The 20,970-nt window shown below is 26.9% G+C and overlaps 1 protein-coding gene and 1 non-coding gene across 3 annotated transcripts; one reads left to right on the forward strand and one right to left on the reverse strand.

The window, feature by feature from the left end:
- Positions 1 to 3,487: 3,487 nt before the first annotated feature.
- Positions 3,488 to 3,607, reverse strand: LOC126897102 (U5 spliceosomal RNA). The gene has a single exon (XR_007702028.1). It is a non-coding gene; the product is annotated as a U5 spliceosomal RNA (small nuclear RNA).
- Positions 3,608 to 4,182: 575 nt separating this feature from the next.
- Positions 4,183 to 20,647, forward strand: LOC126895476 (kinesin-related protein 4). 2 transcript variants are annotated; one of them, XM_050667389.1, is made up of 15 exons: positions 4,183 to 4,609; positions 4,776 to 5,010; positions 5,723 to 5,870; positions 6,003 to 6,098; positions 6,578 to 6,777; positions 6,838 to 6,969; positions 7,030 to 7,309; positions 11,571 to 11,709; positions 11,792 to 11,909; positions 11,982 to 12,123; positions 12,181 to 12,384; positions 13,098 to 19,020; positions 19,096 to 19,271; positions 19,844 to 19,954; positions 20,014 to 20,644. In XM_050667389.1, exons 1-15 carry the CDS (start codon positions 4,456 to 4,458, stop codon positions 20,146 to 20,148), a joined length of 8,193 nt encoding a protein of 2,730 aa, XP_050523346.1. In that variant the 5' UTR covers positions 4,183 to 4,455; the 3' UTR covers positions 20,149 to 20,644. The 2 variants fall into 2 exon arrangements, with proteins under 2 accessions (XP_050523346.1, XP_050523347.1); XM_050667390.1 differs by lacking the exons at positions 4,183 to 4,609; positions 4,776 to 5,010; positions 5,723 to 5,870; ... (2 more) ...; positions 6,838 to 6,969; positions 7,030 to 7,309 and adding an exon at positions 10,219 to 10,684 and having other exon boundaries at positions 20,014 to 20,647.
- Positions 20,648 to 20,970: the final 323 nt, after the last annotated feature.

Below are 20,970 nucleotides of genomic sequence, written 5' to 3' on the forward strand. Positions count from 1 at the left end.
TGGCCCCTCCAATAAACATTTTCTGGCTACGTGCCTGCTCTTGGACCCTTGTTAACCCTGCAGATATGCAGGGTAGCCGTGATATAAGATGATATCTAAGCGTTCGTATAAGCGGTAGTGTTTCAAGAGTGATTTTATATATTCGGACTTCGTTCCTTTATATAAAAACAAAACAGATCCTCTGGCGGTAGAGTAAAAAGGCAGGTTAGAATTTACCTCAAAAATCACTTATGGCCTCTAATTCAAAGACCAAAGTTACCCCCCAGAGGTATCGGAGCCTCAGGGGGCGGCAGGAGTGAGTGGGAAAGGTTCCAAAACCGGACCCAACGTAGCGGGCTCACTCTGGTCGACACCAAGCGATCATTAACGGAGGACGACGTGGTCGACTTCGAGATTATGATCGACGACTGGAAGGTTAATCCCACTTGGGAAAAGATTAAACCGTGGTCTGAGCGCCTACCATACTTACTCATAGACAGCAGGAAGGACGGCGAAAACATTTTCCCTGTAGGTCGCTTCATTAGTAGAAGCCGATTTATGGGATGTCTGGAGTTTTGCGTCACCCTGGCAAAACGACAAGCTAGAATTTTTGATGACGATGTAGCTAGCGACGAGGTTGGGACCTACGACCGAAAAAGAAGAAGAAGCGGAGGAGACGAGGAGAGCAACGGGAGCTCGATAACCCCCCCTCGTCGGTTGCGATACAACAGGGGATTGGGCCCCGTTCGGTTGTAGCATCACGGAGGAAGGCGCGGGAGCGGCCGCTCGCAGCTCATTCCCCGACGGATGAAGAGATAAAGCCAACGACTAAAGCCAAGCTCTTACCTACGCTTAGGCAAAGAGGGCTTTCGGACTACATTTAGACCGAGTAGGACGGGTGCTCGTTGGCCTGGTGCGCTGCCAGGTGAGACTCCGGTTTCGCCTAGAGCGGTGCTTCCGATGACATGGGTATGGCCACTTCGCTCGGGAATACAATGGACCTAACAGATCGTCCCTTTGCTTGTCATGCGGAGCGACGGATCACCGTGTGAGCAATTGCACGGCTCCACCACACTGTGTGCTTTGTGAGAGGCGGCCCGGAGGCTCAGCGCAACACCCGGGTAGCGGTCATTGCTCGGCTTACGCGAAAGCGTTATTGGAGCGGGGGCATGTACAGGGTGGTTCACCTGTCAAAGGTTCGTCCCAGAAAAACAAAATAGGCCTGACTTACCAGGTCGTTTCGTTTTCAGTGTTTATGTCTGTTTGTTTATATGTGTTTCGTTTTCCACTTAGCAAAGTCCTACCCCCATCTCCACGTGGTGCGGCCTGGGCAACGGACCCCATTCTGGGGTCCGGATAACGGGGGAGGCCACGTCGTGTTTTGACTCAGCTCTTGATTAATTTCGGGCTGAGTCACAACACGGCGGTGTGAGGTTTATAAACAGCGTGGGCTGCCCTGAAGCAATACCTAACGGAAGTTCTAGAGCGGTCCACATTATGCCGGGGGTAGAAAAAAAAAACCCAGCGCAGGGGGTCGCAGCACAGTTGGATCAAGTATAATGATATCTGACAGTGATTAAAATCACTATCAAAATAAAACGCTTCGATGCAAATCTTTAGATAGTGTTCAATTTTAAAAAATTGGTGTATTATTCCAAAAGCTACATGATCTGCTAGTTCCTTATTAATATCCTGATTAAGATAAAGTATGTCGAATGAAAAATGGATTATTAAAAAATATTATTTCTCATAAAAAATTGTGTTGATCCATACACTTTTCAATAATTTATAGCATTATAAAGTTAAAAATGTAAAAAATAAAATCGAGAATTTTCACACAAAAATAGCATTGTCACGAATTAATTCATTGAAAAGTTATAGTTATAAAATATATTTATACAAAAGGGTAAATGTTTTAATTCATTATATGTATAATAATGTAATATACTATATTTTGTGAAAATGTAATGCCAAATTTTATATATATATATAATTTTATATATAAAATTTTTAATATTACATTATTATATTTTATTTCCATTTAATGAGGAAAAATTAATAATTGTTTGANTTTATATATAAAATTTTTAATATTACATTATTATATTTTATTTCCATTTAATGAGGAAAAATTAATAATTGTTTGATTACCAGTTATGATTATAAATTAAAATATTTAACTCTATGCGTACAACTGACAAAACTTCAGGTAATCCACATACAAATACTCAACATACTCAACCATTTTTTACTGAATCAACTGCATATTTTCAACTCGAATTAGTTAATTTTATAACTAATTATCTTAACAGAAGAGTTAAGTAAATTTATGATTTATCATAAACTATTGGCGACTGTTAACTTATAACTGTCTTGCGTTTACTTAAATTGACCAGTGTCCGAGTATTGTAACAAAATATTTGGGAACTCTAATTTACATAATTTTTTACCTAATCGAAAAAAATATTTCTATACAACAAGAAATACAAATTAATTAATTTTCGCGGTATATTTTATGGCAGAAATTTAGGAGACTAAGCTCCCTCAGGTCTCTTCAGATTGTGGCCAATCAAAAGATCGAATCCAAATTGGACTTAATTAATTTCCTTGTTCACCTTTAAACAATGAAATGATATTAAATCATATTTTTGTTTGATTTTATACGACACTAATTGGAATGACAGTTTAAGAGAATGGGATACCGATTACTTTTATAAAAGATCTGTTTAATGACGAATCCTATCCATCAGTGACATGCACACCTATATTTTTTTTTACCAATTAACAAATGAAAAACTATAACTAATTAAAAGTTATAATAATGGGCACTAATAGGAGAGACAAAAAAGATTTTAAGTCTGAAATTTGGAATCGCTCTTCTTCCTCCTTCAAAAAAATACTTTTTAAGGGCTTACACCAATTATACAAATGGGGTTGTTTTAGTTTAAAGCTCCCTTCGTTACCTTAATGAACCTATCGTATCGAAAATCGGATGCAATTCGAGTGTCTTTATTATGATTATTCGTTAATAGACAGTAATCAATTATAACACTTTTTAATTATAATAATTAATATAAAATAATTAGTGATAAGGGTTATCTTTTTCCATCGGATAATATATTGGTACGATATTCATCTACTCCGAAATTTGATAATTGTTCAATCGATTTCATGAAATATCGATATTCGTAGTAAATATATATCTTTTAAACATGGATAGGGCATTATGCTTTATCAGTGAAGACTATATCAGTAGGACGAATGTCCTATCTGTGTTTACAAGATCTATGGGAGCAATCAATTGATTGTCCTATTCGGAGTAATCATCGTCGCAGTAAAATGCCAATTTTTATAACCAGGTATTCGCAGTAATTGTTGTCGGAGTAAATGTATTTGGAGGATTTTTTTATCATGTCTGAGCATTATCAGTTTGTGGCAATCCCCGTGACCCATTATTAAGAGTTTTATACAAAGATAACATTTTATTAAGAAAATAACAGTATCTTATATTTTGAAAGTAACCATTGTTAAAAAAATTGTAAATCTAGACTCCTTTGAATGCTCCCCGCCACGGAAATCTTTAGTAAAAGGCGAAAGATTTATTCGTATTGAAAGGGAGCCGGAGTTAGTATCTTATATTTTGAAAGTAACCATAACAGATGGTAACAGTTATCAGATTGATAACAAGTTGTCATCTCTAATCTGTGAAATAAGCAATGAATAGGTACTTAAATAGCCTTTTCTGTGATACAAGTCTATAGACATAGCACAACTTATGTTTTTTGTATATTCAGGTATAGATAATAAACTAAACTGCAAACTCTTCTTATCACTGGTGTGAATTTATAATATAATTATATAGACCGTGGATCTTCACTGATTAATGTCGCAAATATCCACCATCCTAAAAGAAGTCAAACATTTTACTATTTTTAATTATTTATATGTCCACATATAATTATAGTAATTACGTATTAAGTTAAAATTAAATTAAATTAACGTAAATTTACAATGTTATGAAACGTTATTGTTTTCTTATCTGTGGTTGTTTGGGAACTCAACAATTTGTAGAAAATTGATAAGAACCTAACCTAAAATATGTCACAGACAAAAAATTAGTAAGAAATAATTTTAAGTTGGCGATACTGAATTAATTTAAATTCAACTAAATCAACGGAACTATGGTTATATGTTATTGTAATTACTTTTATTTAAAATCAAATGTTTTAACCGTTTACTAATAAAATAGCTGTAGTGTTGCAATAACATAAAATGAAGTAACAGTAATATATATTTTAAAATCAAATATCATCCTTAAACTTTTCCTTAGAGAAGTATGTGTAGTTACAATTAATGTTCAATTTTTAAAAGATATCCAATATTTACTTCAGTATTCAAATATCAATTTCAAATCATGTTTTATTTACTGTTTTAACTTTATGGATACAATTGAACAAGTTTTAAAACTTAAACACTATGGATAATTGTAACATAAAAGTAGTCATCAAAGCTCGGCCATTAAACCATAAGGAGCAATTAGATGGAAGGATTTATTGGAAAATAGAATCCAATAGTATTGTACAAATTGATCCCATTACAGAGAAAAGAAAAGGAGATCAGTTTAATTTTGGTAATATGGACATTTCTTTTATTAAAAAGCTGTTTCATTAATTTTGTATGTTAAAAGAATCATATTCTATTAAGTTTGTTTTTTTTAAAAATATAATTTTTTCCTTATCCCTTAAAACTATAAATGTACTATACACTTGTGTTTAAAATTAAACTTTTTTCAACAGATAGAGTTTATGATCCTGAAATAAGTAACTATGACGTGTTTGATGAAATTGTCAGACCAATAATTGATAGAGGTGTTCAAGGATTTAATGGTACTGTGTTTGCATATGGACAAACATCTTCGGGAAAAACTTTTACCATGTCTGGTGATAGTTGGAGCCCTGGGATAATTCCATTAGCTGTTAATTATATGTTTGACGCCATGAATAGCACTTCTAGCAGAGAATATTTATTAAGGTAATTTCTTAATTGCTTTTCTTTTATACTTTTTTCCCATTAAAATTTATTTCTTAATATATCTGCTTTTATATTTTTTCTTTGCTAACTTTTTTCTAAAATAAAAAATGTGAAATATAGTTCCTTTATCTGGAGTACATATACTAGAATAGATATAGATTTTATAGAGTGCAATCAGAATCATTTTCTAAAATTTGTAGTCTATAAGCTTAACATTGTTATAGATGACCTTCCATTAAAGCATTAATACAATTATTTAGAAATTAATTATTGGTTTTATACATGTTCCCTATTTTTATTTTTATTTATTTATGAGAATTGACATAGTACTGTGCTTCTTTCAGCCGCAAATCATGTTATCAATCTATATAAAGTGTATCGGTATCTGAATCATAAATGCAGGGTGGCCTAATGGTAAGGTTTGTCTCTATGACACTTAGGATCATAGATTTCCATTCCATATTGTACTTCTTTTTTTCACATTATTTTTGGTATATTTTCTATGACCGGCTGTTAATTCCTTACAGTCATATTAAAATTATTTAAAAAATGTAATAGTAGTAAAGCATAATGTGTAAAAATCTATGTTGGGAAAACAGTTTTTATTATAAAATCTCTAGATAAATCTTTATCCAGTAACTAAATTATTATGCTTATTATACCTCTATAAAAATAACAAAATTATATGTTTAACTCTCACAAATAATTTTAGGGTTAGCTATTTAGAAATTTACAATGAAAAAATAATAGATTTATTGGAGAAAAAAGATCTAAAAACACAAACAAGAAAAATAGAGATTCAAAAAGATGGGTTACATATAACTCCATTAAAAGCTGTTGTTTGTCAAAATGCTCAAATGGTAATTAATAAATATTATTGAAAAGTTAAAAATATTATTCGCATTTTCTTTTTAAATAATTGTAAACAATAATACAATTATTACATTTTTTAATAGAAAACTTTTTTAAGTGCATATTTTCAAATATTTCAGGTGATTGATTTAATGAAAATTGGTGAAAAAAATCGTAGTATTGGTGAAACTAACATGAATGAACGATCATCAAGATCTCATACTATATTTCGTATAGTAAGTAATTTTTTTTTCTTTTAAATGAATAAAGCCTAGCTTGCTAGGGTTATTGGCTTAATAAATAATTTAATTTGAAATAATAATATGATTATTTAGTTGTAATAATCAAAACTATGTTTTATCTACTACCATTGGACATTTTTAAATATATATCGTTTTTGTATAAATTAAAAAATAAATAGAAATTTTTTACTTATGATTGCTACAAAATAAAGTAAAATCATGATAATATTTTTAAGATAACAGGTTTAGTAATATTTAATTGTTGTCATAAGTCCACAAGGTTCAAATAAACATTTTTTTCCTACTCTTGAAAAATTAAGTTATTATAACCCAGTATCTTTTTGGTGTTAACACTTTAATTATGCAATTGTTTTTCTTTAAATTTTTTAATTTGGCCATGTCTTGAAGTACACCTACTCTGATTACTATTCAAATAAACATAATTACTTTAACTAGTTAATTTGACTTGCTAGATATTAGAAAGTCGCAACATTGAAGATGATTGTGATGGTGCGTACCAACAATCAGTTATAAATTTAGTTGATTTAGCTGGATCAGAAAAAACGAGTCAAACACAACCATCTATTGAAAGGTTCAAAGAAGGCTGTAAAATAAATAGTTCATTAACAACTTTAGGTCTAGTCATTCAACAACTCAGTGAATGTCAAGATGGGTAATTTACATTATTTTGAATGTTTCATATTGTAATACTAATAAAAAAAATCTGTTTAAGTTCTCAACATGTTAATTTTCGGGATAGTAAATTAACTAGAATACTCCAAACTTCACTTGGGGGAAATTCATTAACAGCTATTATATGTACAATTACTTTAGCTGTTGAAGATCAAACACTCAATACATTAAGGTATTAATTATTATTTCAACAAATTTAGACTTAATAAAAAATAAATACATTTTTAAACAGTTTTGCTTCAAGAGCAAAAAAAATTAAAAATTCTGCTAAAGTTAATGAAAATGTGTCAGACGAAACTCTTCTAAGACGATACAGAATTCAAATTTCTAAACTTAATAAAGAGTTAGAAGGAATGAAACAAAACCAGAATGAAAATGATGAAGTAAATGAAATAAAATACAAATATCAAGAAGAAAAACGGACAAATGAAGAACTCAAAGAACGTATCATGCGTTTACAAAAAAATATGATAACTTCATCAGTAATAACTAAAGATCAACCTCAATTAAAAGTAATTCTTTTGTTTTCCATATATATATCACAAACTAAAAGTTTGAATACACATAATAATTATTTTTGAAACTATTCATTTATTTTATCAAAATTTATTACTTTATTTAATATTTATATTATCAATTTTTGCTTTGTGTCCTTTATGTACTTTTTAAAAATATAATGAAAAAACATAAAAATTATGATAGTATTAATTAAGTCAAATTAGCCAATTTGCCTAACTTTGGTGATTAACAAGAAATGATATTAAGAAATATTTTAGCCTTTAAAATTTTCAAGCTTGAGTCAACTTTTTTATTTACAACTTTAAATAGCTCTTTTTATAATCTTACATAATTTGTGTCCAATGAAAACTTTAGAGGCTTTTCCTTCACACTGTTTCTTATGAGTAAAATCCTATACAGAGATTCATTTTAAGTATATTCTAATTATTCTTAAAATTAAAAATTTTTAATATACAATATTCTTTAAATTTACTTAAATGTACATAATTTCTAGTATTAGTAACTTTAAAAATAACTATATTTTGTATTGAAGAGAGGTCCCAAACTAGAGTAATTTTAGAATTTTAAATTTATGATAGGTGTAACCCTTCATCTAGGCCTTTAGCTAAGTGCCTAAAAATCACTAAAAGCACAATTTTACAAAAAAAAAAACTCTGTATTATTATAAAATCTTGTTGAAAAAGGCTAATAATTATTACCAAAATCAAGCAAAATGTTAATATTTTCAAGCAAATTTGCTTAAGTCATTTTTTCATATTCTATATATTTAATAATATATTATTTAATGTATAAATTGAATCGGAATGAAATACATTCCGACAATGTGTGTTCTATGAGTAATAGGCCTCTAAAGTAGATAATCATATCGTTTTTGATATATTTGATAGTTTTAAAATACAATTTTCAGTAATGGTATTTAAGTATCGTATTTTCAACATAAATTTTTTAAAAATGTATCAAATCATTGACCAATGTACTTGGAAACAAAATAACTATGAAATCAAATTTATTTCAATATTTTATAATGTTCCAAAAAGATGTACAGTAGAGTCTCGCTAATCCGGACTAGATGGGACTGAACTCTAGCCGGATTATCGGTAATCCGGATTAAACGGAAGAACGTTTTTTTAACTTACTAATATTTGTGGGTACCATTGGTATCTAGATGGCACCACTTCCAGGGTCTGGAGATAGATAGTGGTATCAAGTATTATAAGAAGGGAAAATTAAGTCAAATCGTGAGTCGTCTAAGACGTATCTCTATGTATATTCTTTATTTTATATGTGTGTTCTGTTTTATATAATATTTTTGTGTTGTGTGAATATTTTATATAGAGTTTTCGTGTGTAATTAAATATATGTGTTATTTTTGTTTGTTAACATTTAATAGAGTTTTTGTGTATTAATTTATATATATATATATAAATTAAATAATAGTATTGCGTCTTTGCTCTGTTCCTGTAATTGTCTGTTTGCATTTCCCACATATATATATTTACAAAAAACATCTTATGTCTTTATACAAATTCAAAATTAATTTTATTTACAATTTTACATTACATAATTTTATTATTATTAAGTGGTCATAAACAATACAAATTTATTGAAATTTAAAAAAAAAAAAATAAGACTGGATGGACTCACTTGAAACAATCCGTCATATTGTTTTGTATTAATGAAAAATAAAGTACTTTCGCAGTGCGATGTCTTAAAGTTAATAGCTCAACAGAAGTTGTTTAACTTTGTGTCTCAAAGTAAGTCATCAACTGCTCCAGCATTGCACTGGCTTCACCATGTGTCGGGCCTGTTAATTGATCTGTACTATTATCTTCATTTTCTGAACTGTCAATTTTTGTGTTTTCAATACATGCATTTACGATGTCATCTTCACTAAGAACATGATGACCAACATCGGTGTCACTGTTTATCCATTCAGAAATATCATTTTTTTCCACGTCGGCACAAACTTTCAACTCTCTAAAAACTTGAATGAAATCAATGTCCTCATTAGAAGTTGTTTCATTTTGTCCATAGTTTTCTGGAGGAATATTAGGCCACAATTTTGTCCAACTTTTTTGAAGTGTTTCTGGCTTAATTTTTTCCCACGCTTCTGCAACTAAATAAAGAACAGTTTTTATTGTTACTTTTTTTAAAAAAATCCATAAAGTTAACTAACGGGTTCACTTCTTGTTGCTCTAAAAGAAACATGATCAACTTTTTTCTGTAAAGCCATTTTGTCGTTTCAATCACACCTTGATTCATTTATTGTATCAATGTCGTCACGTTAGGCGGCAAAAATATCATAAAAATTTCACCATCTCGTAATTTATTTTCACTAGGGTGACACAAAGCGTTGTCTATAAGCAATACAGCTTTTTCTGGAAGTTTTTTCTGTTTCAAAAATTCCCTTGTTGTAGGCACAAATTTCTCAAAAAACCATTTTTTTTTAAATGTTTCCGTTCATCAAAGCAGATTTTTGTGAAGTGTATTAAGCTGGAAGTGCACTCATAGTAACGTTTTTGAAAGCTCTAGGCTTAGTTGATTTTCGATCACCAAAAGTGGAAATTTTAAATCACCAGAAGCGTTACTGCAAGGAAGTAAAGTTATTCATTCATTTTTCACTTTGCGACCTTTGGCTACAGAATCAAGTTTTGAACCTAATGTTTTTTTTTTGGATCATTTTGTAGTTCAACCCACTTTCGTCAGCATTAAATATTTGACAAGGTATTAGGTTTTGATCGCTAACAAACTTTTCAAATTTGTTATTGAAGTCTTCACTTGCAACATTATCACCTGATCAAATTTCACCACTTACACCAAGTTCACCAATGCCATGTTGATTTTCCACCGTAACAACCATCCTACACTAGTAGTAAATGTAGGATCTCCTTTCAATTTTTCTTTAAAAAATTTAATCGCGATAGCTTGTAACATTATACCCGACAACGGAAGGCCTGTTCACATTGTTGACAAAACCAAATGTACAAAGCTTCGTTTTTTGGTTTTCTTAACGTGCGTCTGTTACCTAAACTGTCCACGCTCACCATTTTGGCACAAAAATTTTCAATTTCTACTCGATTTTTCTTTCAATCAGAAACGGTTTGTTTACCCACTCCTAACTCTTGTGCGATTTTTGTTAGTGATTCACCAGCATCAATACGTAATAAAGCTTGGAGTTTTTGTTCCATAGCTACTATCACTCTCTTACGTTTAACCGAAGTTGTTACACTGTTTTTAAAATAAGCGGAGGAAAAAATAAACGTAACGGTCGACATGAATACACAATCACCACTAAACGAAACAATATCACAATATGTAATCGAAAATACCATATCTTAATCATGGGTATTACCGAATATTTCGTAGAGGTACCTACATATATGTACCTACAATAATTGTATAACATAATTATGTTATACAATCAACATTGATATAAATAATATTTATGTGTATGTATAGATACATTATAAAGGAGTATTAAAGTACAAATATAAATTGTCTGGATTAGCAAGACTCTACTGTACTTCTTTTAAATTATCTAAAATTAAAGTTAATAAAATTCACTTTAAAATATAAATAGAAAAAACTGTCCAAAATATAGATTTTTAGGAGTTATCGGACATTAAAATCATACAATTTTCATTATAATTGTTGATTTTGTAGTTTTTAGCATATTAATGAAATATTTGTACCATTTTTTATTTACCATTTCAAATTAAAGTTTGTTCAATATATTTTATAATTAAAAAATGAATAAAATTCAAATGATTTGTCTTCTATGAGTAATTGATCTCTTCAGTTAAAAATCATGTAATTTTTGGTAAATATGATAAAAAAAATTTTAATTTTTTTTCAAATAGTTATGAAAAAATTTTATGACAGTAATTTTAGTTCATTGCTAATCTAAAATAATGCCTCCACTCTACAACGCTAGAATTTAACTTTATTTAAATTAAAATAAGACTACTAATTTTATTTGTTTCAAATTCTTTAAACTTCATGAAAACTTGATATTTTTTATTTTATTTCTAAATGATACCTAAGAAATATTTTAAAATATTGAAATGTTATAAATGTCATATTATTATAAATTATAGGCGAATTAAGAAAGAAGTTTTTTTTTAAAAATAAACTAAAACACTTGATTCTTTCACATTTTACATGATATTTAAATGTACTATGTTAATGTACAGTAATATATTAATTATGTACTGTATATTATTACATTTTTTAATGACATAAATTTAATTTTAGAGAGGCTTTAACCGTAGACGCACATGGGGTGGAAAACTTGACAGTACATTATCTTCTAATAGCATTCTTGAAACTATTGAAGAAGATGTTAATTTACCACGTCCTAGTGTACCTTCAAACTTTGGAGTTACAAATAAAGGTAATAATCATTAATTGATTACATTTAAAAAAAAAATTATTATTTTTTTTAATTTTTATGTAAATGTTACATATTAATTTAGAGACTTTTAAAACTCCTTTGGAACCATTTGAATGGGATTTAATAAGGGAAGAAGATTGTAAAATAGTTATAGACCAGGATCCTTCTATTAGTAATACTGAAATCAGTAGTATATCTCCGTAAGTTTGAAGACGTGAAATTAAATTTAAATAATTTTTTTGATTTAATTAGTTTTTAATTTTTTTTTTTAGACCCCCTGGTGTTTGTGAAACTCCAAGAAAAATTTTAAGGGAACGTGTTAACAATTATAAAAGTTTATTTGAAATGAGTATGAGGGAAAATAATGAACTTAGAGAATTTACTACATTAGAAAAGCAAATGTTCCATGAAAACGTAAGTTTTGTTATATTAATAATAATAATAATAATAATTTATTAAATTTTACCAAAGAATGAGCAACTTAAAGATTTGAAAAACTTGAAAAAACAAATTGAAGAATTACAAGCTGAAAGAGATGCTTCTTCTGAGATCATAGAAAAACTCAGAATATCAGTTACAAGAATTGAAAATGAAAAAAGAGACATTGAAGTTGTTGCTGAAGTACAAAAAGAAAAGTATGAAAACCGAGAAAAAGAACTTTTAAATATAATTAAGGTATGTTGGGTTTAAATATAGAATTTATTACTGTACAAAAAGTATAAAGGTTTAAATACTTTTTAATTCTATGAGAAAAATTCACTTAAAATGAATTTATATTATTTTAAATTATATTAGTTATTTCCAGTGTATAAAACAATATATTAGAGTTTTTTTTTTTTTTTTTTAATCAATACTATTATTTATTTTATTAATTTCCTATGTATAAAAGAAAAAAATTTTAAATTTGACTTTCATTTACCTTTTGTATTAATAAACCTTAATCCAAATAGTATATTTTAAAAAACAAGTAAATGTTTATAGAATGTAAAATGCTAATGAAAAAATGTCCAATTTTTTTTTTTTTTCTCAATAGTTATTTTTTGCACTGAACCTCGAAGTTATACTTATTGAACTTATTAGTGCCTAGTTGACAAAAAAATTTATAATATATTATTTAAAAAACACATTACTATTCCTATAGCATCCTTGGGATACTTAAAAAACATCTAGTAGCCCATGTATTACCGCTTATTTTTTAGTCATTTTAATTTATATAGATGTAGGTATATTTCACATATTATAAGATGTAATGAACTGTCCCACATGTATACTTTTATAAAATAATGTTTTAATAAATAGGTCTAATGGTTGTATATAATTTTATTAAATTATTTTATAAAATAATGCTTAAACTATACAATTATTTTATTTTACTATTAAATTTATAGGAAATAAGAGAGGAACTTTTAATGAAAGATGATCAATTAAAAAAATTCATTGCTAATAACTCTGATATGACTGAAAAATATGAAGAAATCAAAAGACTTGAGATGAAAATTAAAGATATGTCACAACAACATACTAATTATATAAATGAATTTGAAATTATCAAATCAAAATTATCTGAAAAAGATACACAATTAAAAGTTGAATTATCCCAAAATTTAGCTCTTGAAAATAAATTATCTGAAGCCCAGAAACATATAACAGATATAAAATCACTTCAATTTGCTATACAATTTTTAGCTGATCATGAATATTGTGTATTGAAAAAGAAAGAAATATGCGAGTTGGATCTTCTTTTAGGAGAATCTCATCATGCTCTTAATCAACTACAACTAGAAAATTATACTCTGATAGATGAAAACAATAATTTCAAATCACTAAATTCTGAAAATTTAAGAATAATTTCAGAACTTAAAAATGAAAATTGTAATTTACAATCCGAACTTAATACAATTGAAATGAATATAAAATCTATCATAAAAAAAAATTGTAATCAGTTACATTATATTGAAGTTGAAAAACTTGTAGATGTGAACAATTTAATTAAATTTACAGATACACATTTTGAAAGCCTAACTAATAATATTTTAAATCTCTCCAATGAAAATTTAAAAATAAAAGAAGAGCTTGCTAAAACATATGAAAAAATTACATTAATTAGAACTGTGGTTTCAGAAAATCTAGATAGTTTCCTTAAAGATATTTCATTATTTGAAATTAGGTCAAATAATGATTGTACAGATGACTTTAAAGAAAAAAATGTACTCTTGTTATCATTTATTGAAACATTTGATGATTTAACCATAGATAACCTTGTTGAGCTATTTAAAATTAAATTTTCCAAAATGGAATCGATCCAAGAAGAGTTTAATTCATATAAGGCTATTAACAATGAACTGGAAACTCAAAATAAAAATTTAAAACTAATAAATATGGATCTCAATGAATCTTTACAAAAAGAAATGAATGTTACTAATAACAAAAGTACAAAACTGGATATTGTATCCAAAAATTTAGAGGATACATTGTGTAAACTTAATGAGATTCAATCAAACTCTGATTTAGTTACTAAAAAATTAAAAAACGAAGTTCAAGAATTAAAAATTAAACTAGAAGATAAACTAGATATAATAACTGCACATGAAAAATGCAAAAATCAGTTGTTAATTAAGTGTGAAGATATAAAAGAAATAATTCAATCAAACACCAAAGTAAATTATGAATCAATTGACAATCCTGAAATTGTAAATTGGCTTAAAAATTATTTATCATCTAAATCTTCAAAATTTGAAAGTGCTCTGTATAAAATTAAGGAAATGCAAAATTCTATCCAACTATTGATAAACAAATCAGATTTAAATTCATTAAATATTGAGGGTGAAAGTAATGAATCTTTATCTAAGAATTGTAATATTCTGGATGAATCAAAATCGTATCTTTCAAGAGAAAATAGTTTAAATGAAGGATTAGATAAAAACTTAAATAGCTCTGAATCAGTTCATAATCATTCTAATATTTTTGTTCTTACTGAATTTGATGATGAATCTAATAAATTTGATAATTCTTTAACTCGCATAAACGAGTCTCAATCTATGATCGAAGAAATAATTGAAGATATTTATCATCAAATACTACAGTCAAGTTATATTGAATCAGAAAATAGTGTATACAAATCCAAAACAAAAAATCCTGATGTATCTTCAGAAAAAATTGAACAGCCTTTCAAAATAATTGATACCCTTAAAACAGAATTAGAAGCATATATGTCTTATGAAAATAATGTAAAGTGTGAGTTGCAAAGTATATCTCTTGAACTTGAGAAAGCTCATTCAAAATTATATGATGTTAAAAACTTAATAGACAGTTTGAACAATAAGTGTAATAGTTATGTTTTAAATATAGAAAAGTTGAAATCAGAGTTTGAAATTGTTAAAATTGAATTAAATGAAAAAAATAACTTAATATCTACATTGGAAAGCACCAATTCAAACTTGCTTGAAAAATGCAATAATTTAGAACAGATTAATCAGCTTACTTCTATTATCGATGAATTGAAGTCAGATTTAGAAGCTAAATTAATAATTGAAAGTGACTTACGAAACAATTTATTACATAAGTCTAATGAGTTAGAAGATATTTGTTCAAAATATACTGAAATTCAATCAACTATAAATGAAAAAGAAATTGCCTCTGACTACAAAATTGTTATTGAACAATTAAATATTGAACTTGCTGAAAAATCATCTTTGCTTGCTGATTACGATAACTTAAAATCTGAAATTGACAAATACATAGAACAATTTAATCAATTAAACAATATTATTACTGATTTAAAAGTAGACATAGAAACCGAAAAAAGTAAAAATCACTCACTTCAAAGTCAATTACAAGCAAAGACAATTGATTTAGATGAAGCTTTTGCTAAAGAAAATGAAGTTCAAACATTAATAGAAAGTATGGAAAATGAAATCCAAGCAAATATTATTTCATTTGAGAAATTAAACCAAAAATTGCAATCTGAAATTTTAGAAAAATCAAACATAGTAGCTGAATTAGATGACACTAAATTAAAACTACAATCTAAAACTAATGAAGTGAACCGTGTTAACTGTGAAAAATTAGCTTTCGAAGTCGAATGTAAACATTTGGAACAAGAACTAATAAACATTAAAAAAATTCATTGTAATTGTGAACATTTACAAAGTAAATTTATAATTTTAACTAATCAAATAACTGATCTTCAAAAGGAATTAAATCATACCAATGAAAAACTATTTGATATGTCAAAACAATATTATTTTGAAAAACAGCATTCTGATATAAAATTACAGCTGCAAACTGCCAATAACCAAAAATTAATTAATGATTTTATAGAATTGTCTAATAACATAGAATTATTTTTAGCTAGTAAAATTGATATTGAATCAAATTTGAGAGAAGAAATTGTTGTTAAAACAGGAGAAATTGCAGATTTACAAAAACAGTTAATGGAATCAACCCTGCAACTAGAATATGAAAGATTAGAAGAAGAGTATGTATCTAAGTCACGTGATATTACTGAAACTCAAAGTAAATTAGAAACTTTTGAGGCGCTTTTATTAAAAAAAAATGAAAATGAACAAATTCTACAAGACAAATACCAGACAAAATGTAAAGAACTAAATGAATACAAGAAAAATTTAGAATTTTTATGTTCTAGAAATGATTCATTCCTCAACAGAGTTGATGATTTTGAAGATAATGTTTTAGTAGCATTAAATGATGAAATGGATTCAATGAAATTAGAACTAGAGAAAAAGCAGGAAACTGAAAAATTATTAATTGATGAAAAAACAGAATTAAGATTAAATTTGAATAAGGTTAAAGAAGTGCTAATAAACACTACTGATGAACTTAATGTTGCTAAAGAGCAAATTAAAATTCTAGAAAATAAAGTAGAAGAATTATTAGATAGTCGTGAAAAACTTTTGTGCAAGGTAAGTGATTCAGAGAAAAGTTTGGTAAAATCTAAAAGTACAATCGAAAATCTTAATATTGAATTAAACTGTTTAAATAAAGAACTTAGTATAAAATGCTCTGAGATTAATGATGTACGTAATGAATTACAAACTCTTATGTCAAATATAAACGAACAAAAAATTTGTAATGAAGCTGATACAAGAAATCAATTAATTGATCCTCTTGTTGATTATGTGCATGAAATTAAATTGAAACTTACGGAATTAAATTCTGCCATGATATCGGGAAATAAATGCGAGAAACAATTAAGAACAAAGCGTATGTTATTAGAAGATGATATTTCTACATTAGACGATGCTTCTTGGAAACTTAACTGTGAAATTCAACCAGGAACACCAGTTGAAGAAATTGATTTAGAAATTGAAACTTTACGTAAAGTTTTAGAAGACAAAATGAATTTAGTTAGCTCGCTTCAAAAAACTAATATTGATCTAGAAAAAAATATGTGTGATCTTCAGGATAAAATAGAATATATAAATAAAACAAATAAGGAATCAGATGAAAAACTGTCTTTATTAGAAAATAATTTAAAAGAAAAATGTTGTGAAGTAGAAAATTTGAATGTTACTTTAGAACAATTAAAACAACAGTATGCTGAATTAGAAAACCTCAATCTAACTTTAAAAGATCAAATTCATCAGAATTTAGACATAGATTTAGAATTACGAAATGGAAAGAAAAATATTGTTAATGAAATTAATCTTCTTGAACCAGGAAAGATTACAGGAATTCTAACACACCACAATTTAACAGACTTATTAGATACATTTGTTAGTCTAATTATGACCAAAGAACAACAGATTGTTTCTGATTTAATTAGTGAACATAAAAAAATAAAACAACAATATGAAGATGAAATAAAACAACTTCAAGAAGACATTAAAAAAGCAAAAGAATGGCAAGAACAAGTAGAATCTGATAATGAAAAATTAAGCTTAGAATTAGAGGAGTTGAAATCTCAAAAACACAGTTATCCTAGTAAAGAAACTGAAAATAAAGAATTAAAAGAAAGAGCTATTAAAGCTGAAACGCAATCTTTGAACTATTTTAATGAACTGAATGAACTAAAAGCTCATATAAATAATACAAATAAACAAAATTACCAAATTTTATCTGATGAATTTGAATTTTTCAAATTAAACACAGAAAAAACTATGAATGATCTTGAAAAAAAAGTTGAAGATCTTACTAGTATGTATAATGAATCTTGTAGCTTGTATAAAGATCAAAAAAATTATTATACTGTTTTAGAAAACAAATTGAAAGAAGCCCAATTAGAAGCCATTTGTCTCAAATCTGTTTTAGAACAAAAAGAAAATGATATAAAAACTTTGGTGGAAGATCTTCAGTTGAAATCTAAGGAATATGAAGCATTATGTGAAAAAAACAGTATACAACGAGAAGAAATTTTGAATATGAATAGTAAAAATATTGATGAACTACAATTAGAGTTAAATGACAAAACGCAAAAATTATACAACACTGAAAAATTACTTAAAGAAGCAACTAAAAATTATAATCAACTTCTTGAAGAAAATAAATTACTCTCACAGAAAATTCAAAATTTACCAATAAATGATAATACTATAAATAATAAAGTTGCTGAACTTGAACATGATGTTCATAATCTTAAAACTGAAAATAAAATAAAAGAAATTACTGAATTAGAATTGAAGACTAAACTAGATAAAACTGTGGATCAATGTTCTTTGCTTGCTAAAGAAATTGAAACATACACAATAAAAATAAGTTTACTTGAAAATCAATTAGAAAATTGTCATCAAACAATTAAGTTTAAAGAAGATCAAATAGAAAATTATCAAATGAAGTCTAAAATCAAAGATAGTGATCTCATTGAACTAAATGAGATCACAAATAAGTTAAGGAAAATATTAAAATCTAGTGCTGATTTATCTGTTCTTGTTGAAGATATTCAATCTCAGATAACTAAATGTGAATGCTTAGAAGAAGAATTGGAAGAACTTAAACGTCAAAATAACAATTTAGACAGCGAGTGTGAGTCAATGTTAATTGAATTGAAATCTAAAGATGACAAGCTGTTAGAATTCTTGAATCAAGAAGATGAGTTGAGAAAAGCAAATGAAGTTTTAATACAAGAAATAGATTTTCTAAGGACTAAATGTGATCAATTTAAAAATATAAATGATGATGTAAAAAAACTAAATGAAGAAATTTGTAGCTATCAACAAAGTATTTATCAATTAAGAAAAGAAAAAGGTCAAGTTATATTACAACATGACAAAGAAATAAAGCAGTTAAAAGCCGAACTAGGAAATGTTCATAATAAAAACTTGGAACTGTTAAATGAACATAAAAAAATAACAGGTTAGCTTTGAATATTATAATATAAATATATAATATATAATATAAATAAATAATTGTATTTGTATTACTCTACAGAAACTTCCAGAAATGTAGAAAAATCTTTAAAAGAAGATATACAACAGCTAAACAGATGTATTGTTGACAAAAACGCTAAAATTTCTACATTAGAATTACTATCTAAAACCAATACTGATGAACTCAAAAATAGAAATCAAGAATTAGAACATGTATACAAAAGAGTTAGAGAAGAGGTATTTAATTTTATTTTTAAATATTTAAAAACGGATTACTGGATAAGTTACTATTTTTAGTGTTCAAAAGTATAATTCCATTATATTTTGGAATTGAACAATTGAATTCAGTTTATTTTAGTTTCATTACAATATTATGAAATGATAAATTTCAGAAACTTTATAAAATATTACATTTCTTGTAGGAACATCATTTCAATTTCAGAGCAATGTATTGGAATATTAATTTTAACATCTTAAAGAAATTATATTTTTAAAAAAAAATACATAATATATGAACCTATTTTTTATTATTTATGCCTAAGTTTTGTTTGTGTCTAAAAAAAGATGTTTCCTAGATCTTAGTTTGTAAAATAAAAATTCAAATAATTAAGATTTAAGCTATATTTATTTTTCTGTTAATTTTTATAAATAAGGCAAAATAAATAAATTTCCTTTGTTTCCCCTTATTTCAAGCTTTGAAATACTTAGAATATCAATATCATTAGATTTTCAATCCCTGCTTAGAACTAACTTTATATTAGTTCTCATCATTTTATAAATAATTAATATTGACTTTATCAATTCTTTAGAATCATATGATGCGAAAAGAGTTGAGACGATTAAAAGAAATAACAAGTGTTAGAAAATCGGAACAATCAACTCAAACTATTGAAGAACAAAGTGTTGTCAGTAGTGCTATGGTAAATATACATTTGATTAATTAACTATTGAAATAATAAAATATATTTTTTTTTATTAGGCTGCAAGTAGCAAAAGTATGATTGAAAAAATTGCTAAACTAGAAAATGATAACCATGTTATGAAGAAAATGTTACACCATCGCAAAACTAAAATAGAAGAGCTTCAAAAACAAATTGAAGAACGTGCTTTTTAATTTTATGTAACTTAAATTTCTCGTTGTGTTCTTTAATAATATTTTCATTAATTATGTGTTCATATGTGACACATTTTACAGAAAAATCTTTTCTAATTGAGTTATAAATTATATTATTTATTCATAATTATATAAATCTTTTCTCTTAAATATTATTTAATTTGAACAATTTATCCAATATTATGTGCCTATGTACTTAAAAATTTGCTATTGATTTTTATTTTATTTAAATTCTCAACATCTTATTACTGAAGTATAATTAGAAAAATCTTGTCAGTACTCATTATTATGTAATGTTAGATATTGACTATTCTCACATATATATTAATCTGCTGTTAATATTTTAACAGTATGTATATTGCCCATAAATAATATAATATTTTTAAAGTAAGCTGGTTGTAAATAAGATTTATTGATTTATAATTATTTATTAGATTATTCATAAAATGTAGTAATTTTTCATAAGCTTAATTATAATTATTATAAAATTGTTAATATAAAATAATTGTATTGCTTTTTTTATTACTTAATTTATTTTTCAATACTAATACCTATTCATAAATATTAAGTGTTGGACCCTAAGCTAGATACTATTATAGTTACCCTGTGTTGAACTATTGTTCTTTTCCAAGATAGTATTTATCATCTGATGTATTGTTTAATGTTGGATTTATGTGATTTATATGTTTATATGTAAAACATAAACTATATTTATAGTTACTCTAGGATTTTGGAGGGAATTGGCTCTTTCAAGGTCTCCTAAATTTGGGTCAATAAGTCAAAACTGTTTAAAACTATCATGTGACTTTTAATTTTAAACTT

This window comes from Daktulosphaira vitifoliae, unplaced genomic scaffold (genome assembly GCF_025091365.1).
Source record: "Daktulosphaira vitifoliae isolate Bord-2020 unplaced genomic scaffold, ASM2509136v1 Scaffold_1, whole genome shotgun sequence".
In the NCBI taxonomy this organism is placed as follows: domain Eukaryota; kingdom Metazoa; phylum Arthropoda; class Insecta; order Hemiptera; family Phylloxeridae; genus Daktulosphaira; species Daktulosphaira vitifoliae.